This window comes from Melozone crissalis, unplaced genomic scaffold (assembly GCF_028551555.1).
Source record: "Melozone crissalis strain CALT ecotype California unplaced genomic scaffold, PUWL_Pcris_2 ptg000253l_1, whole genome shotgun sequence".
Lineage (NCBI taxonomy): Eukaryota > Metazoa > Chordata > Aves > Passeriformes > Passerellidae > Melozone > Melozone crissalis.
Window position 1 is genome coordinate 40,616 of NW_026536011.1, and position 18,397 is coordinate 59,012.

At 50.4% G+C, this 18,397-nt stretch overlaps 1 protein-coding gene across 1 annotated transcript in view; it reads right to left on the minus strand.

Annotated features, from left to right (window-relative positions):
• Positions 1 to 7,925: 7,925 nt before the first annotated feature.
• The window catches only part of NFASC (neurofascin), a 56,464-nt gene continuing 45,992 nt past the window's right edge, over positions 7,926 to 18,397 (minus strand). Inside the window, 3 exon segments of the mRNA XM_054294512.1 lie at positions 7,926 to 8,281; positions 13,983 to 14,052; positions 14,760 to 14,891. Coding sequence (XP_054150487.1) covers positions 8,050 to 8,281; positions 13,983 to 14,052; positions 14,760 to 14,891 — 434 coding nt within the window. The 3' untranslated portion in view covers positions 7,926 to 8,049.

The following is an 18,397-nucleotide window of genomic DNA, read 5'->3' on the forward strand; positions in this document are numbered from 1 at the left end:
TCACCCTCGGGATTTTGGGTGTGCCCGAGCCCCCTTTGGGTCACCTTCGAGTTTTTGGGTGTCCCTGAGCCCCTTTGGGTCACCCTCGGGTTTTTGGGTGTGCCCGAGCTCCCTTTGGCCGTGGCTGTCCCGAGGGGCTCAAGTTTGCCCCAGGGGCTCCCCCAGCGCCTTTCCCGGGACAATCCCGGCTGTTCTCGGGCTCTCCGGCGGAGTGACACAATGGGGAGGTGACAGGGACACCCCGGGACACCCCGAGGTGTTGGGTGAAGGGTGCCCGTGCTGAGAGGAGCTTCAGATTGTGGGAACAGAAGATTTGGGACCCTCCGGCCCTTCCCTGCTCCTGTTAATGATGTCGGGAGATCAGCGGGCGCCGGGGCTGGCCGCAGGTTAATGGGCTGCAATTAGAGAAAAGTAATTAAGGCATTAGTGTCTCTATTGATTGGCAAAGCTCCCGCGGGCCGGGCGGGCGGTGCGCGGGCAGGAGGGGGCCTGAGGGTGGCGGGTCGCTTCCCCTGGCCCAGTTTGTCCCAGTTTGTCCCAGTTTGGGTTCCCCGCTGCCAGTTTGGGGGTGAGAAAGGAAGGATGGGGGATGGATGGATGGATGGATGGATGGATGGATGGATGGAATCCATGGATGGATGGAATCCATGGATGGATGGATGGAAATGCAGGGGAGAAGATCAGCCCTGTCCCAGAGGAGGGAGGGGGACCTGCCCTTTGTCCCCTCCCCTCTGTGCCTCTGCAGGTGACAAGGACAGCAGTGACCCCTCGGGTGCTGCCAACGCACCAGGACAGGGAGGCCACTCTGAGGAATCCCTTGGATGTCCCCAGCTCCAACAGGGAAAACTCAGCCATGGGAATGGGCAACAGGCTAGAGCTGCCTCCCGGCGGATGAGGAGGGAATCCAACATTGGCCCGGTCCTGCCCCTCCAGAAGTTGGGGACGATGCAGGTGTCACCTCTGGGCCATCAAAGTGGCACCAAGCGCGTCTGGCCCGGATCCACCCCTAGGATCAGCACGGTCCAGCCGCCGCTCCGGGAGGGATAAAATCCCGATGGGAATGCTGGAAGGAGCCCGTGGAGAGCCCCAGACCTTGGGCTTGGTGCTTGGTGCGAGCAGCGGGAATGGGGAACTGGGGGATTGGAGGAATCCCTGATGGAATTTCTGCACCAGGAGTCAGTCACAATTCCACAATTTTCCACAATTCCACAATTTTCCACAATTCCATCCTTCCTTGGGGCACGGACAGAGCGCGGCTGGTGCCTCCACCGAGCCGGGAATGTCTCCACTGGGCAATAAGTGCTTTCCCCCCTCTCTGCTGTTCCTGGAAACGACGGGAAAGGGGCGGGAGCAGACCCCGCTGCAGCAGGAAGCACTCAGCCCTCCATCCTCTTAGCCGGGCCCGCCGCAATTACATCTCAATTAACCAAATTACTCCCGCTCCTTTCAGCCCCTTCTCCGCCCCGGGAGCCTCTGCCAGGAGCGCTCTGGAGCCCCGGGCAGGAAGGGCTGGGAGAGAGGGATGGATCCCGGCGGGAGCCGCGCTTGGCTGCCGGGAATGGGGGGCTGGGGTCAATCGCGCATTTTCTGAGCTCTGGGAGCTTCTCCTCCTCTGCTTCCCGAAGGTTTGGGGGCTGGAAATGGGGCTGGAGAGGATCCAGGGCTGCCCCTGAGCGTCCTCATTTCCTGGCCAGGGAGGGAATTTTGGGAATGCTGAGGACCGGCACAATACAGGATTGGTTCTGGAGAGGATCTGGATACTGGATCCAGCTGATCCAGGATCCCCCTTTCCTGTTTAAACTGAGAATTTTGGGAATGCTGAGGGCCAGAACAATACAGACACTGTTCTGGATGGGATCCAGAGCTGATCCAGCTGATCCAGTATCCCTCTTTCCTGGCCAGGGAGGGAATTTTGGGAATGCTGAGGACCGGCACCATCTAGGCTCTGGTTCTGGTTTGGATCCAGAGCTTCACCTGATGATCCCCATTTCCTGGCCAGGGACGGAATTTTGGGAATGCCAAGGACCAGCACAATCCAGCCTCTGGTTCTGGATGGGATCCAGAGGTGATCCAGCTGATCCAGTGTCCTCCTTTCCTGTTTAGGCTGGGAATTTTGGGAATGCTGAGGACCAACAAAATCCAGGCTCTGGTTCTGGAGAGATCCAGAGCTTCACTGATCATCCGCCTTTCCTGGCCAGGGAGGGAATTTTGGGAATGCCAAGGACCAGCACAATCCAGGATCTGGTTCTGGATAAGATCGAGAATATTCTCCTTTCCTAGTCAATTTGGGAATTTGGGAATGCCAAGGACCAGGCTTTTCTGCTTTTCCCTCTTGGAATTTGACAGGAATGACTCTCAGGGTCAGCATGAGTTTTGAACCATGTTTTATTATATGTTTAGTGTTTTCTCTATACAAAAAAATCCAGTCTTTTCTTTTTTTTATAGTGATTCAAAAAAAAAGAAAAAAAAAAAGAAGATATCTGAGTAGTTTGGCCTTCTCTCATCTCTCATGCAGTTGGTTTAGAAGTCCTTAAATTAAACCCTTTTTTTTTTTCCCTTCTAGTCCATAAATCTCGCTGGAAACTGAATTTTTACAGCCTCAGCTTTACATTTCTCACTGAAACAGGTGGGGTTAACGCAGAGGTGGTGAATTCTTCTTCTTCTTCTTTGTTTTTATTTTTTTGCTTTAAAAAAAGGCAAATGAATACACAGGATATTTGAGACCAGCCGGGAGCTTGGACAGAGAGGACGGACAGATCACGAGATATTTATAAATTAAATTAGAACAAAACAGTCCCGGTACTTTCTGTCTGATGTGAGAGGGAGGAACAGACATTTAAAATGATATTTTGGAGGGAGGACTCTGGTCTGGGGGTCTGACGTGGGATTTTGGGGATCTGATGTGGGATTTTGGAGTTGACATCGAATTTTGGGGGTCCAGCATGGAATTTTGGGTTGTTGACAAAATTTTGGAGGGTTGGCATGGAATTTGGAGGGTGGACATAGAATTTTGGGGGTTGACATGGAATTTTGGGAGTCTGCCACGGGATTTTGAGGGTTGACATGGAATTTTGGGTGATTGACATGGAATTTTGGGGGTTGACACAGGATTTTTGGAGTCGACATGAAATTTTGAGGGGTTGACATGGAAGTTTTGGGGTCTGACAGAATTTTAGGGGGTTAACACAGAATTTTGGGGGCTTAACACAGACTTTTGGGGACTTGACATAGAATTTGTGTGTCTGACAGAATTTTGGAGGCTTGACATGGAATTTGAAGGTTTGACATGGAATTTGAGGTTTTGACATGGAGTTTTGGAGGTCTACATAGAGTTTTGGGGTTCGACATAAATTTCAGGGTTTGACATGGAATTTGGGGGCTGACACAGAATTTTGGGGGTCCGACATGGGGTTTAGACAACGTTGAACAACCAAACCCTGATGTGAGGACATGGAGACACAGGAAAAGGGCGCTACTGATGCCGTGGGTGGTGTTGTGAGGACCAGAAAAGCGTCGTTATTCTCGTTAATAAAACAGCTTTTAGTGCAAGAAATAGGAGGTGTCTTTTTTTTTTTTTTGTCCTTTTTTTTGTCCTTTTTTTGTTGTTTTTTTCCTTGATAAGGTTTTGTTTATTTTTATTGCTTAACTGAAATCTTGGTTGCTGCAGGAAAGCCTGGGCCGAGGAGGTGACGTCGCAGGTGGCACTCGCGGCTCTGCTGGAGATGAGGAGAGGGTTTGGGATGTGCCAGGGTGCGTTGTGGCGTTGGGATATGCCAGGAAAAGGTGGTGGCACGGCCAGAGCGAGTGCTGTGGTGGCCCCGGTGACACTGCCCAGCTCTTCCCTTCTCCCTCCTGGATTGTTGGTGACACCTGGATTTGGGATCTGTCACCTCCAGGAAGGCAATGCTGGCAGCAGGGACAGCGTGTCCTGTTGGGTTGGGTTTATCCAAGCAGGATTTTGGGGTTTGGATGGAAATTCCAGCTTTTCCCGCTGGTTTTGTGCCTCCAGTTGTGGTGTCACCTCAGGGAGAATGGGAGCAGCCTCCGGATCAGGGAAGCACAGCGATGTCCTCGTATCCCAAATTCCTGGTGTTCCTGTCAGCTGTCCCAGGGCTGGGTGCCAGGGAGGTCCCCGGAACTGAGATGGAGCCTGGATTCGTCTCCAGGACATGGATGTGGAGTTGGCTTGGAATGTTGTAGGAACAGGACAAATCTACACATTTGGGGTTGAGCTCGGCTCCTGAGACTGCTGGAATTTGAGGTTTGGTGCTGGAATTTGGGGTCTGACTCTGGAATCTGGGGTGTGGTGCTGGAATTTGGGGTGTGGTGCTGGAGTTTTGGGTCTGGCTCTTCACTTTTTATCTCTGAATGAGAAGTTAAACCCTTGATGAAGAAAGGGTTCTTTCTCCTGGAGAGCTGGAAGTGTTCCCTGTCCCAGAGAGGTTGTGCAGATCCCAGGAGGGGATCATTGTCCCTGTGATGGGAATGGGAGCATCCCTGCTAGCCCTGGGGGCCACCGCAGGAATCAGGACAGGAGGTGACCGGGATGTCCCCTCTGGAGAGGGGATGGAGCAGCAGAGCAGATCCCAGGGAATCAGGATCAGGGTGGGGAAGATCCCTCAGCACCACAAATCCTTGTGTGGGTTATCCATCCATCCATCCATCCATCCATCCATCCATCCATCCATCCATCCAGCCATCCATCCATCTCCTGCTCCAAGGATGCTCCCGGGACACAGTGTGGGTTCATCCCGGCCCTGTCTGGGTTTTTGGGATCTGTGGGGTCACCCTGTGAGCGCTTTGGAAGGTTTGGGATCAGGGCTTTTCTCCCTGTGCAAACCTTGAACTTTACTCAAAGGAGTAAGAGATGAGAAGCTCAGGATGAGTTTTTAGCCTGAATTTTCTTTGGGCTCCAAAACTCCAGGGGGGAAATTTTGAAGAAATGTCAGAATTTTTGCTAAACCTTACAAACATTGAGTAACTTTTACACAGAGCTGAGACAGGACTGTGAGTAACTTACACTGAGTTGTTTGTTCACATCTGCATCTCCTGCCTTTTGTCATTACTCAAAGTAACCTGGGGAATTTTATGAGGAAATTTGGGATAAGGTTGGGCAGAGTCCAGCTCCTTCCCATTCCTTTTTCCAAACGGATGCTGAGAGATTTCCTCAGGGATGAGGTGGTTCAGGAATACGGCTTTTCATGGGAATGGTGCACCATGGATACCCAACATGGGCCAGCTTCCAGCAATCCTGGCCTGATTTCCAGAGGTTTGGAGGAGTTTTGTGGTCTCTGTCAGCAGCAAGGACTGGGAGCACTGGGAAGATCCCAGATCCAGAGGCTGGATTTGTTTCTCATTCCCAGTGGTGCTTGGGCAGGGAGTTGCACAAACTCAACTGGGAGTTGGGAATGGTTTGGGAATGGGATTGTCCCCATCCCAGGGGCTGTGTCACCTTTGGGAATGGGATTGTCCCTATCCCAGGGGTAGTGTCACCTTTGGGAATGGGATTATCCCCATCCCAGGGGCTGTGTCACCTTTGGGAATGGGATTGTCCCCATCCCAGGGGCGGTGTCACCTTTGGCCTTGGGGGGTGTTTGCCTAAAAGCTGGATGGAATTCTGGGAGTCACAGGACTGGGATTGGGGCGTGGCTGTGTCCACACTGAGGGTCACAACGGAGCTGTCCCTGCCAGGGGACATGTCTGGAGGGTCCTGGCAGGGGGTGACACATGAGGGACATCCCTGGGACAGCTCCCCCAGCTCTGTGAGGGGGCTCTGCCTCCTGACACTGACCTAAACCCTGGAATTCCTTTGCTGTTGGTTTCATGGAACAATTTGGGTGGGAAGGGACCTTTTCAAGGTCACCAAATCCAACCCCACAAGCTCCACCTTCACCCCATGTTTGACCTATCAGAGAAGACGACCAAGATAAATGATAATTATTATTTTAAGGAAGGCATTTGCATTGGATTAATTTGCATCCATCTCTCCTGTGGGCCCGCTCCGGGCTCTTCCTGGGATCCATCGAGATGTGGCAAAGTCCCTCTCCACACTCCATATCAGTGGGAGTATCCTTGTCACTGACATGTCTCCAGAGCAGAAAGAATAACTGCACGAATCCCATTGCATCCCATCCAAAAAAACCTCCATCCTCCTCAGAAAAAAACAAAAACAGAAAACGAAAAAAAACAAAAGGAAAATCCATCCAAAAATCCATCTTTTCCGAAGGAAACCCAGCCTCTCTCTCTCTCTCTTCGCAAAGGTACCTTTGGTTTCAAAAGTGCAGGAAGTGGGAGGATTCACGGGACGCAGTCCGTCAGGAATCCCTGCCTTCTACCCTGATCCGTGCTGGGAGAGCTGGGAACGCTCCCAGACATCCCATTCCTACTGCTCAGGTGGATCCGAGGCCGTCGGGGGCGCGGAAGCGGAGTGGGAAGAGCATCCTTGGAGTGACTCCCCGGCGAGTCCCAAGCTGTGTAAGGCATGTGAGGAGCGCTCAGGGGGTAACGCTGAAATCCTGGGAGTCTCCAGGCGGGATGGGGGTCCCACGGTGGCTTGGCTGAGTGCTGGAGGGGGGAAAGGCCACTGTCAGAAAGGAGGAGGGGGTTTGGTGGGAAAAACAGTGTCCGTCCAGCTCATCCCAGTGCCTGCGGAGGTGTGGGTTCCAATCCGGTGTTCCTTCCTTGTGATGTGGCCCTGAATCCTTTAGGGAATCCTCCACCTGATCCCAGGGGTTTTCCCATCCTCAGCAGCTCGCTAGGATTATTTTTTCGTTCATCATTCTGCTCTCCTCATCCTATTCCGATCCCGCTCCTGCTTCCAGGCCCTCTTTGCTACATTGGATTTATGGAGTTGCCTTGGAAAGAAAGCAGGCGTGGGGAGGGGGGCGGTTCCCGCCAAAATCCCTATGAAGCAAATTTAAAACCAAAAAGGCTTTTCTGCAGTGCTGTCACCCCGGGCTTGGCAGGGGAGAGGCTCCTCCCTGTCCTTCCACAAATCCCAAAAGTTTCTCCACAGCCTCTTCTCCTCCCGGGGTGCTCCGGAGCTCAGTGGGAATGGGGGATGAGCTCCCTGTGGGTTTTCCCAGCCTCAGCAAGGACCAATCCCGGTGCTGAGGGAGGTGGTGGGGACCTGCTCTTCCCTGCATAGGTTTTTTCAGGAAGGAGGGTTTTTTGGGAGAGGTTATGGGCAAGGTGTTGCCGTGAGGATGGACGGCTCAATAATCTGGTGTTTTCACCCCAAAATCCACCCCTTTCCTCCTTCCATGCCTTTGCTCTGCCCAGGCCCCTTTCACCCCTCTTCCCTCCCCAAAATTCTTTGATTTCTTTCCCCCTTCCCCTCTGATCCAGAACCTTCTTGGAAACATTAAACCCAAAAAATTGGAGCTCCCTAAAAGAACAAAAAAAGCCTTGGGGAGCTGAGCCCAGCACGGAGCCCTTCTAGATTGGTCCTGATGCAGCCCCAAAACTGGGGAGCAACTCCAAAACTGGGGGACAACCCCAAAACTGGGAAGCAACCCCAAAATGAGGAGCAATCCCCAACTGGGAAGCTCCAGAACCAAGGAGCAGCCCCAAACTGGCGGAGCAACCCCAAAGCTGGGGACCACCCCAAAACTGGGGAGCAACCCCAAACTGGGGAGCACCCCAAACTTAGGAGCACCCCAAAACTGGGGAGTAATCCCAAACTGGGGAGCAGCTCGAGCATTTCCTCCCCTCCAGCTGCTCCAGCTCAGCCCCGATTCCTACTCCAGCTCCCGCCCCGCGCGTCCTTTGCCGTTGGCTCGTTTGCTAAGGATAAATGGCATTGGCGGCCGCCTGGGCTGCCTCGTTGGTTGGAATACTTTTCTCTTTTTTTTTCCCTTTGTGGTTTTTTTTTGTATTTTTTTTGCTATTTTTAATTTTTTTCTCTATTTTTTTTTTGTTTTGTTTTTTTTCAGTCCTCGCTCGATTCACTTTCCTGTCGGAGGCAGCGGCGGCGGCGGCTGCCGGCGGAACCCCCGCCCGCTCCGAACCCCTCGGGCTCTGGGTGTTTTTTTCCCGGCATTTTTTTTGCTATGCCAAGGAATAAATGGCATTGACGGGGGACGTGGCCTCGGAGCTCTCGTTGCCCTCGGTCTCCTCTTTGTCCTTCTTGACCGTGTACTGGCCGATGAAGGAGCCGTCCTCGTTGAACTGGCCCTCGCCCCCTTCGCCGTAGTCCACCAAGCTGTCGTCGCTCTCCTGCTGCTTTATCGTCCCGTCCAGCGAGGTCTGGCTGTTGGGAAGAGGTTTGTTGTCTTCATCGCTGGCAGCAGAAGACAGACAGACACGGCAAGGGTTGAGAAACGGGGCTGAGAACCTTCCCCCGAGGGATGGAGGTCCTAAATCAATCCGCAGCGGGAATGTGGCTCGGTAGAGCCCTAAATAATGGGGATTCATCTGGGTGTTGAGGGGTGTGGGAGGTGGAGGTGGTTGGGATCTCTGAACACCCAATTTTGTGATTTTTCAGCTCAGAAATCGAATTTCTTAACCTCATTTTCCTCATCTCAAATTTCTTAAACCTCGATTTCCTCATCTCGATTCCTTTCCCTCAATTCCTTAATCATAATTTCTACATCTAAATTTCTCAACCTCAATTTCTTAACCTTAATTTCTTAACCTTGATTTCTTACTCTCAATTTTTTACTCTCGAATTCTTACTCTCAATTTCTTTCCCTCAGTTTCTTAATTTTAATTTCTTACTCTCGGTTTCTAAATTTCAAGTTTTTTAACCTCAATTCATTAATCTCAGGTTCTTATTCTCGGTTTCTAAATTTCAATTTCTAAATCTCAGGTTGTTAACCTCGATTTCTTGTCCTAGATTTCTTAACCTCAATACTCCACCCAAAACTTAGACCAATGGGTCTGGATGAACATCAGGAATATTTTTCCCTTGGAATCTTTTTCTCTCAGAGTTTTAGCCCCCCCTTGGTTGAGTGGTTTATTCCCAGATTTCCTTGAGAAAACACAGTTTTTTCTTGGAAAAAAACACTTTTTTTTTCTTGGAAAACATGGTTTTACCTTGAAAAAAAAATGCAGTTTTTCCTTGAAAAAACAGTTCCCCTTGAAAAATCACATTTTTTCTTGAAAAGAGTTTTTCCTTGAAAAAATGCAGTTTGTTTCTTGGAAACCACAGTTTTTCCTTGGAAAAAACCACGTGCAATGGGGAGCATTGCGAGGGGACACTTTTAGGATGCAAAGTTTTGTGCAGCTTCCAAAACTCCTGGAAATTTCCCTTTCCCAGTTTATTTCTGGGAATTTTTCCTTGCTCAGTCTGGGTTTTCCTTCTTTTCACTAAAAGCCAGGTCACTTAAAAATAAAGAGTTTGACCCAAGAGGGAAAAAAATCACTTTAAAGAATTCCTTTTAAACAAAATCCAACAAAGGAAAAGTTGTTTTTCCTTGGACGACTGGGATTGGTATCCCATAAATTGAGATATTTTGGGAAGGATGAGAGTGGATTGCTCTAAATTGATATAAAAATTAATTTTTATATCAACAATTCCTTAGTTCATGCAAATTCTGTCATATTCCTGAAGATATCCCTGAATTATTTGTCCTCCCACCTCCATTCCTGTCTTTTTCCTGTTGGTTTTTTTTTAGCTTGGGATTTGCCAGGGTTGCTCCACTCCATTCCTTTATTTTCCTTAAAATTGGTGAAAATTTAGGGATTTTGGTTTTTTTGCACTTTTCTTGGGCTCTTGAGCAGGGCAAGGCATTAATTTTCCCTCATTCCATGGGATTAATTCTCCCTCATTCCATGGGATTCATCAGCTCCCTGAAGTGGGAGAGGAATTCGGGATCCCACTGCGCCTTTCCTTGGATCGGCACTTTGGGAATCCCACGATAACAAAACCCCAATATTTGAGACTTCCTATTAACTTGGCATCACAACAAAAAAAAAATTAATTTGTTAGCTCTGGAAGCAGAATTTTTTTGGGGGAAAAAGGGAGGAATAATTCAGTGAGGAAGCAGGACTGGTTAGAAAGCCCCAAAAACGTGGAGTAGAGAGCGGCAAAATGCAGATCTTCAATTCCCAACACCCCTTCCCAAACTTTGGGGGGCAGCTCAAGCTCAAATCCAGAGCTGGATCATCCCTAACTGAGGGGTTGCAGCACCAAATTCCCACTGGGAATGCATTCCCAGAGAATTCCTGCTGGTTTTACCTCTCTCCAGGACCGTTTATCCCTTTAGTGCGTTAGGAGGGAGCAGCGGTTTTCCGGCAGCTCCTGATGGGATCTAACCCGGTTAAAATGGATTTCTGGGAGTGCAGCTGGACCCGGTGTTAGTGCCCAGATGGGAATCACGTGGGAAATGCTCTCCTGAATCCCATAAATCATCAAGAAGAGGGGGAGGCTGGAGCCAGAGGGAGGATTTTCAGGACTAAGAGTGGGAAGTTGGACAGGATCCAGCAGCTCTGGCTCATGTCCCTTGCCCCCATCCCCTGGGATGAACTTTTTCTTGGAAAACAATCATTTTTCCTTGAAATAACACAGTTTTCCCTTGAGAATCCAGTTTTCCCTTGAAAATCCACAGTTTTTTTTCCTTGAAAAGTCCCACGTGCATTCCCAACTTCAATCCTGCTCCACCAGGAGGGATCGGCAGCTGGAGCTGGGGGGCCTGGCTGGATTTGGGGGTACACCCAGCCCATGGAGCAATTCCAAGCAGGATCCAATTCCAGGCTTCTGGATCTGAGTCTCCAGAAGCCCCAATAGCAGCAGGAATTAGAGGGATCTTGTTTAATGTGTTAGGCAGGGATTTGGGAACAGGGACAGGGGAATTTTTGGCCGTGAAGAAATCAATGGGAGGAAGGAAGGAAGGAAAATAAAATTCCCAAAAAAAGCGGAATGTGCCGGACTTCTGGCAGCACGAGGTCCTACCTTTCAAGAGACCTTCACGGTCCATGTGGATAGACCAGGTGAAAAGGAGGAGAAGGAATGGGAATAAAACAGAGAGAAGCAGAAAGAGCCTGATCAGAGAGAGAAATGAGGAGGTTCTGCATTCACAGGGGCGGTGCTACAACCCAAAAAATAAAAAAAAAAACAGGACTTTTCGCCTCGTTATACCAAATGGAGCTGGGAGAGCCATTCCAGGTGGGATCAGCCTCCTTGGAAGCAATCCCAGCATGGAAAGGGCCATCCAAGAAGGGCTGGGTGGCGTCCAGGGGACAGTGGCGGCTCTGGGGAGCCGCGTGCAGCAGGACAAGGGTGGCTGGGTTCACCCCAGAGTCCTGCTGGGATTCCTTGAAATGGTGCTATGGATACACCTGCACCTTCCCAGAGCTTTTCCAGAGCTTTCCTCCCTCAGGAGGCTCCTGGGACAGTTCTGTGCCTGCTGAGATGTCCCCTCCTCAATAGCACTGCCTGCACTATGTCACATGTGCCCTTTTCCTGGAAATCCTGACAGGGAATCCAGACCCTAAAACCCCTTCCTGGCATCCAGGAGTTTCCAGCTGCCTCCCCAGGGGCAGCACAGAACATTTGGTATAATGAGGCACCTGTGCTGGCATGGAACGTTGTCCATGGATAATGGTCCTGGCCTGGGAAGGAGCTTCCCCGCTTGGGAACACCATTATCCTGGAATCGGAGCAGAGATGTGACGGAATCTTGGGATGAGGAGCACGGACAGTGGCATGCACAGGGCGCTGGGGACGTGAGAGTGACGAGGGCACAGCAGCCATGCCATGGGGAGGAGGGGGCGGGAGCTGGGATGGGCTCAGTTCCTGCCCTTCCCTGAAATCCTAAATGCTGCCCCTCCCGGAGCCCGGCCCCGCAATCAGCCCCGAGCTCCACCAGCCAACAGCTCCAGCCTCTGGCTTCACCTTCCCTTCTGCCTCCCACAGGGAAACCTCCTGGAATTCTCCCAGCAATCCTGGTGTTCCTCAGGAGGAGGGGGCAACGTTGGTGGACTCATGGGTTTTAGGTTTTTTTGTTGTTGTTGTTGTTCTTATTAGATTGGGTTTTTTCCTCCTTTATTTAGTCCATAAAACTCCATGGACTCCATCCCAGAGTTTTATTGTCCTTTTACTGTCCTTCCACTGACTCCTGCCTTTCCCTTGGAAATTTTGGGAATGGGGTGGTCCGTAGAAGTCAGAGCTCTGGCTGAGCAGAAGGATGAAGAATTCACCCCAATCCTTCCCCTTGGATGGTGCCAGGGGATTTCTGCCAGCCATTCCAAGAGTTTGGATTCCCTTCAGAGCAGGAACGTGCCTGGTCATGGATTTGCCTCAGGAATGGTGGATGGGACCAGGAGGGGGTGGCTGGATCTCCCTCTGTGGGGTCCAGAGAAGCAGAGCCGGGAAATCCAGGAGTGCTGCCAGAATACTGGGGAAATCCCTGTGGGAATCCCTGTGGGAATCCCTGTGGAAATGGAGATTCAGGCTTCCCACAAACCACCCCACAAATTTGGGAAGCACGAGGCTCCCTTTCCTGATCAGAATCACCATTTGGGGCCAGGCTGTGTCCTGGTTATGGCTCATTCCCAAGCCAGGAGTGCCCCATAAAATCCTGCCTTGGGAAGGGATGGGTCTGACCCCAAAACCTGCAGCAGGGCTGGGCTGGGCTCATTCCTCCTCTGCTGTTTTCCCTGTCCCAGCCTGGAATACAAAGGGAGCACCCCAACAATTCACAGATGGAATTTTTGGCCACCCCTGGAAGCGCTGAGCAGCAGGGAGGAGAGGAAAGTGTCGGCCCTGGGTGTTGTTTAGGATATTTAGGAATGCCAGCCTTTCCCTACAACATCCTGCTTGTATTCCATGATTTTTGGGAGTCTGGGGAGCTTCCTGGAATCATCTGGAATAAAAAAAATCCTCTGAAATGGAGTTTCTGTGCCTCTGATGAAATTAATGTGATCTCTGGTTCTGTTTCTGATTCATTTATTTCCCCTAAATCCTCTGGCAGAATCCACTCTTACTCCATCCCTTCCTGAATCCCAAACCTATTCTTCCCATGCTGGGAATAACATAGGATTCAAGCAAACCCTGGTTTAAATGATGAGGAAAAATTCCCACTGGGTTTTGTCTCCAGCTCAGGTGGGAAAATGAATTTTTATTCTTTAAGGAATTCAAATTAAAATATTCCAAATCCCCTCAGCTGCTGGGTGAGCCCTGACAGCAGAACCTGCTCCTGGGGGATCATGGAGAGCTGGGAATGCTTGGGAAGCTCCTGTCCCTTTCTGACACATCCCAGGAATTTTCCTGGAGGGAAAAAGGCTCTGCTGCTCTTCAGGGGTGACATTTGCATGCAAAGAGCAGGATGGAGCCGGGGCAGTCGGAGAGGTTCCAGCTGAATCCCTGCTGGAGCCCTCAGGGGGGTTTTGTGGGATTGTATGGGGCTGGAGCACAGGCAGACCCCAAATCATTCCCCTTTCCTGCTTCCAGGGCTGATCCCTACAGAGATTTGGACATTTCTCCTGGATATTCCTTTGTGGGAAGGACAGGGGCTGAGCTGTGGGGTGAGACTGCAGAAATACCCTCAGGCTGCTACAAAATTTGGGGTTTTGGGGGGTTTTACTTGCCAGGAGTTCTAGTAAGGTTGTTCTGCTCCTGGTGGGAGCTGATCCCAGAATCCCAGCTCTGCCCAGCCTGACCCCAATGGAATTTTGGGCATTTCTCCCATGGATCCTCCTTAGGGTGCTTCAGAAATGCCCTCAGGCTGCTACAGACTCCAGGTTTTCGGGGTTCTTTTTGGGATTTTATGTGTCAGAAGTTCCACTAAGGTTGGTTTACTCCTGCTGGGAGCTGTCCAAGGTGTCTGATTCCAGAATCCCAGGAAGAGGAGGTGGAACCCCACAACCTGGCGGCTCCTGGAGCCGTTTCCTTCGGGAATTACAGCGGGAAGGCGGCAGCAGGAGGAAAGGGGGGGGACAGGGATCGTTCCGGGGGGATTCGTGGCACCACAGGGTGGGGGAGGGGGCTGTGATGGCAGGGGAGGGGCTGATGGGGGGGTCGGACATTCCATGGGGTCCTACCTGTAGTCAAAGGATCCGTCCTCCACGTTCTTGTCCTCGGGATTGAGGTGCTCGTCCTTGTTGTCCCGCACTGCAAAGGAGCAGAAACCCCTCCCCAGTTAAACCAGTAAGGATTGAAGGGTTTGGGAACTGGGAGGAGATGGGGAAGGGTCCTGGGGGTGTCCCTGAGGAGGAAGAGCTCGGAGAGGTGAAAACTGCACCAGGAAGAGTTTGGAAAGGGTTACAAAGGGGCTACAAAGGGTTTGCAAAGGGTTTGTAAAGTGGAAAAGGTCTGCAAAGGGTTTGTGAGGGGTTTAACAAGGGTTACAAAGGCATTGGCCTCACCTGGATATTTCCTAAGACTGGATGATCCCTAAGGATCCTGGAATTGTTTAATCCTTGGGAATGGCCATTCCCAGCCCCCATCTGGATATTTCCCAGGACTGGATGATCCCCAGGATTCCAGGACTTGTTTAAGTTTTGGGAATGGCCGTTCCCACCACTCACCTGGATATTCCCCACCACTGGATGATGCCACACCCATTGAAATTTTGGGATTTCCCATTCTCACTCTCACCTGGATATTCTCCACCATTGGACATTCCCCAAGGATCTTGGACCTTGGGGATGACCATTCCAAGCTCTCACCTGGATATTCCCCACTACTGGATGATGCCACACCCATTTAAATCTTGGGATTTCTAATTCCCACTCTCACCTGGATATTCCCCACCACTGGATAACCCTCAACAAGCCCAGACCGATTGAAATCCTGGGAATGGCCATTCCCATCCTCACCTGGATACTTCCCGCCGCGGCTCCTCTTGATGAAGCAGACGATGAGGAGGATGAGCACCAGGAGGGCGATGGCGCACATGAGGCCGATGAACCAGCCCTGCGTGGCGATGTCCACCTGGTTCTTGGTGTAGGCTGCGGAAAAAGGGGGAAAATATTCCTAAGGAATGGAGCCAACCATGCAGGGAATGGAGGAAGAGGAATTCAGGGCGCTGGTTCAGGAATTTTCTTTGGTTTGGGCATGTCTGAGGTGTGGTTGAGGTTGTAGTGCAGGGATTTGTGGTTTCTTGGTGGTTTTTTGGTGGTTTTTTTGATTTTTTATTGGTGAATTTTTGGTGGGTTTTTGTGCGAACTTTTGGTGTTTTCTTGGTTATTTTTAGGTGGGTTTTTGTGGTGTTTTCTTGGTGTTTCTTTGGGGGATTTTTGTGGAGTTTTGTGGGGGGTTTTATGTTTTTTTCCACAATATTTTGGTTGGTGTTGGTGTTTTATTGGTATTTTATTGGAGTTTTTTGTGTTTTTGATGGTTTTTTTCTGTGGGTTTTTTTGGGGGTTTTGGGTGTTTTGTGGTAGGCTTTTGTTGGGGTTTTTTGTATTTTTTTGGTGATGTTTTTCCATTGTTTTTTTTTTTCTTTTATGGTGGAAAATAAAATCAGTTTTATCAGGAACCACAAACAGCGAAGGGGCCCAACAGAAAGGAAAACCTGGGAAAAGGGAATTGCAAAAAAAGACGAAAGAAGCTGGGGAATGAGTTTGATGGAATTTGCTGCATCTGAAAACCACCCTGGGTGTGGGAAGATCCAAGAGGAACATTCCCAAGTCCTGCTGCCCAGGGATTTTGGGCAGCACTGCTGGATCAGGGAATTGCTGAGTTCTGAGGGTTCATTGGAAGCCTTGAACTGGGATGAACAGGGATGAACTGGGATGAACTGGGATGAACTGGGATGAACTGGGATGAACTGGTGTCCATGCAGAGATGACAGAGGTGGCTCTTCTGCCACCACCACCCAGCTCCTGCTGCCTCTGGTGGCAACTGAAGACCAAGTGGGAATTCCTTGGAATGCCAACAGGAATGCCACGGATCCAACCCTGGTCTCCAGGGATTTTGGGCAGCACCGCTGGATCAGGGAATTGCTGAGCTCAGAGGGTTCATTGGAAGCCTTGAACTGGGATGAACTGGGATGAACTGGAGCATAGAGCGAGTGATAGCTCCAAGTGTTTCCTCCTGGAGCAAATTCCCACTTCCAGTGCCTTCCCAAGGCTGTTAGAGGATTAATTCCAAGCCTGTTCCCATCCTCCAGCTCCCGTGTCCTCCCTGCCATTCCCCGACTCCCGGCTCGCAGCTCTCCCACACGGTCAGACAGACAAATCCATGGCCTGAAAATAGCTCCAAGGCTGCCTTTTCCAGCCTCTCCTTGGAATTCAGCGAGGCAGAGGAGAAAATAACCTTCAGCAGGGCGGAGGGGCTGGGTTTATCCAAGCTGAGGGAAAACTGAGGCGTTCCGGGTGGGAATGTGGGAGAGCCAGGGTGGTTGGGATGAGGTTGGGAATGGAGATGGGCAGGAGATCCTGAAAATCCTGAAAATCTGGCGAGGAAAAAGAGGGATAAAGAAAGCAGGGAGCAGCCCTCCCTTAATGTGTTCAGAGAGAAAGGATCTTGGAAGTGAGGCAGCGAAGAGAAAAATGGGTTGGATTGGCAAAAATTCCAAACTCATAAAATTTCAGGGACCAAACTGTGCTTGTTCCATTGGAAGTGAGCCCACAAGAAGGAGTGCTTTCCTCAGGATGAAATGCAGGGAATTGCAGGTGAACCATGACAAGGAAATTGGGATTAAAGAGGAGAATGACACAAAAGGGAATCTCTGGTCAAGAAGTGATGCTGAACTTGGAATGTTTTGTGGATTTTGGGCAGCACCGAGAGGGGAAGGAGCTGCCTGATGGTTCCTCTGGCTCCAACACTGCCAAATCCCACATTTCCTCAATCCCAGCCTGAATTCCAGAGTGCTGAAGGATGTGCATTTAGATGGAGAGAATGAACTGATGACAAATGGATTCAATAATCCGAGTGCTGGGGAAGGGAAGGGTAAGGAAGCTTTGCTGGAAAGCTTGGAGATGGAAAAATTCCATGAACAGCGATGGGATGGGATTTTTCCAGGGAGAAACAAGGAGGTCTTCAAAATATGAAATTCCAGAGAAGTCTGAGAGGTAGGGTGGGGGTGGGAGCTGGGTTTGGAAAGGAGGGAGGATTTTAAACCCTGAGCCCCCAGGAGATCTCACAGGAGGACGGGGGCATAAAAAGGAGGATAAATCCATCCTTCCTAAAACAGGAGGATAAATCTACCCTTCCCAAAAAAGGGGGATAAATCCATCCTTCCCAAAAAAGGGGGATAAATCCATCCTTCCCAAAAAAAAAGGAGGATAAATCCACCCTTCCCAAAAAAGCAACACTTGAGGACCAAACCAAAGTCCCTGCAAAGGCAGATTTGAAGTAAACGAGGGACTATCAGAAAGGTTTGAAGCCCGTGGCTGTCCCAGGGGATTTTGTGATTTGCTTTAAGGTGAGGCCAGCCTCGAGGGAAAATGAAAAGCAGCTGCAGGATATGACAGGTCCTGATTGGAATTGCAGCTGCAGAGCCTTTTTTAAAAATAATTAATGATAATTTGGTGGTAGAATATTCGTTAGCTCAGAGTCATCATTGACATGCCAGGAGCAGAGCTCAGCTCCACTGAGTTTTTTTCTTGGATTGCAAAAGAGAACTTTGGGTGTGAAAAGTCCCCTCTCACTCCAGCCCTGTGTGATCCTATTTCCAGAATCTCAGGATCACTGAGGGTGGAAAATCCCTGTGGGATCATCAAGTCCAAGCTGTGCCCGATCCCCACCCTGAGCACTCAGTGCTACCTCCAGGGATGGGCACTCCAAACCCCCCTGGGCAGCCCCTTCCAGCCCTTTCCATGAGGAAATTCCTGCTCATGTCCAACCTGAGCCTCCCCAGCCCAGCCTGAGGCCGTTCCCTCTCCTCCTGTCCCTGTTCCCTGGGATAAGATCCCAAATCCCCCCCGGCTGTGCCCTCCTGGCAGGAGTTGTGCAGAGCCAGAAATTCCCCCTGAGCCTCCTTTGCTCCAGGCTGAGCCCCTGCCCAGCTCCCTCAGGGCTCTCAAAACCCTTCCCAGCTCCCTCAGGACTCTCCAAACCCTTCCCATCTCCATTCCCTTCCCTGGACACTCTTCCCAGTGTTTGGACAAGCTAAGAAACCCATTTATTTATTTATTTATTTAAAATTTAGCAACCTTCCTTCTCTACTCCGCTATTTTTGTCGTTTCCAAGTGCCCTTTGCTCCTGGGAGGAATTTTTTTGGCTTAATGAGCTGCCAGTTAATCAGGAATGAAATCAGAGCTCAGCCTCCTGCAGGGGAATATTTCTTATTTATCTGCCCCCAGCCTGAAGAAACCTTTGGAACAATGATTTACAAGACATGAAAAAAAAAACCCCAAAACCCCTAAAACTGCTCAATTCCTTTTTATCCAAAGCATTCCCAATGCCATAGGATTGTCAGCAGGGGTCTGGCACTTGTGTCAGCAGCATCCAGCCAGGAGAGAAATGGATGTGGAGCGTTTATTCCTGCAGGGAAGGCGACAGCTCCGAG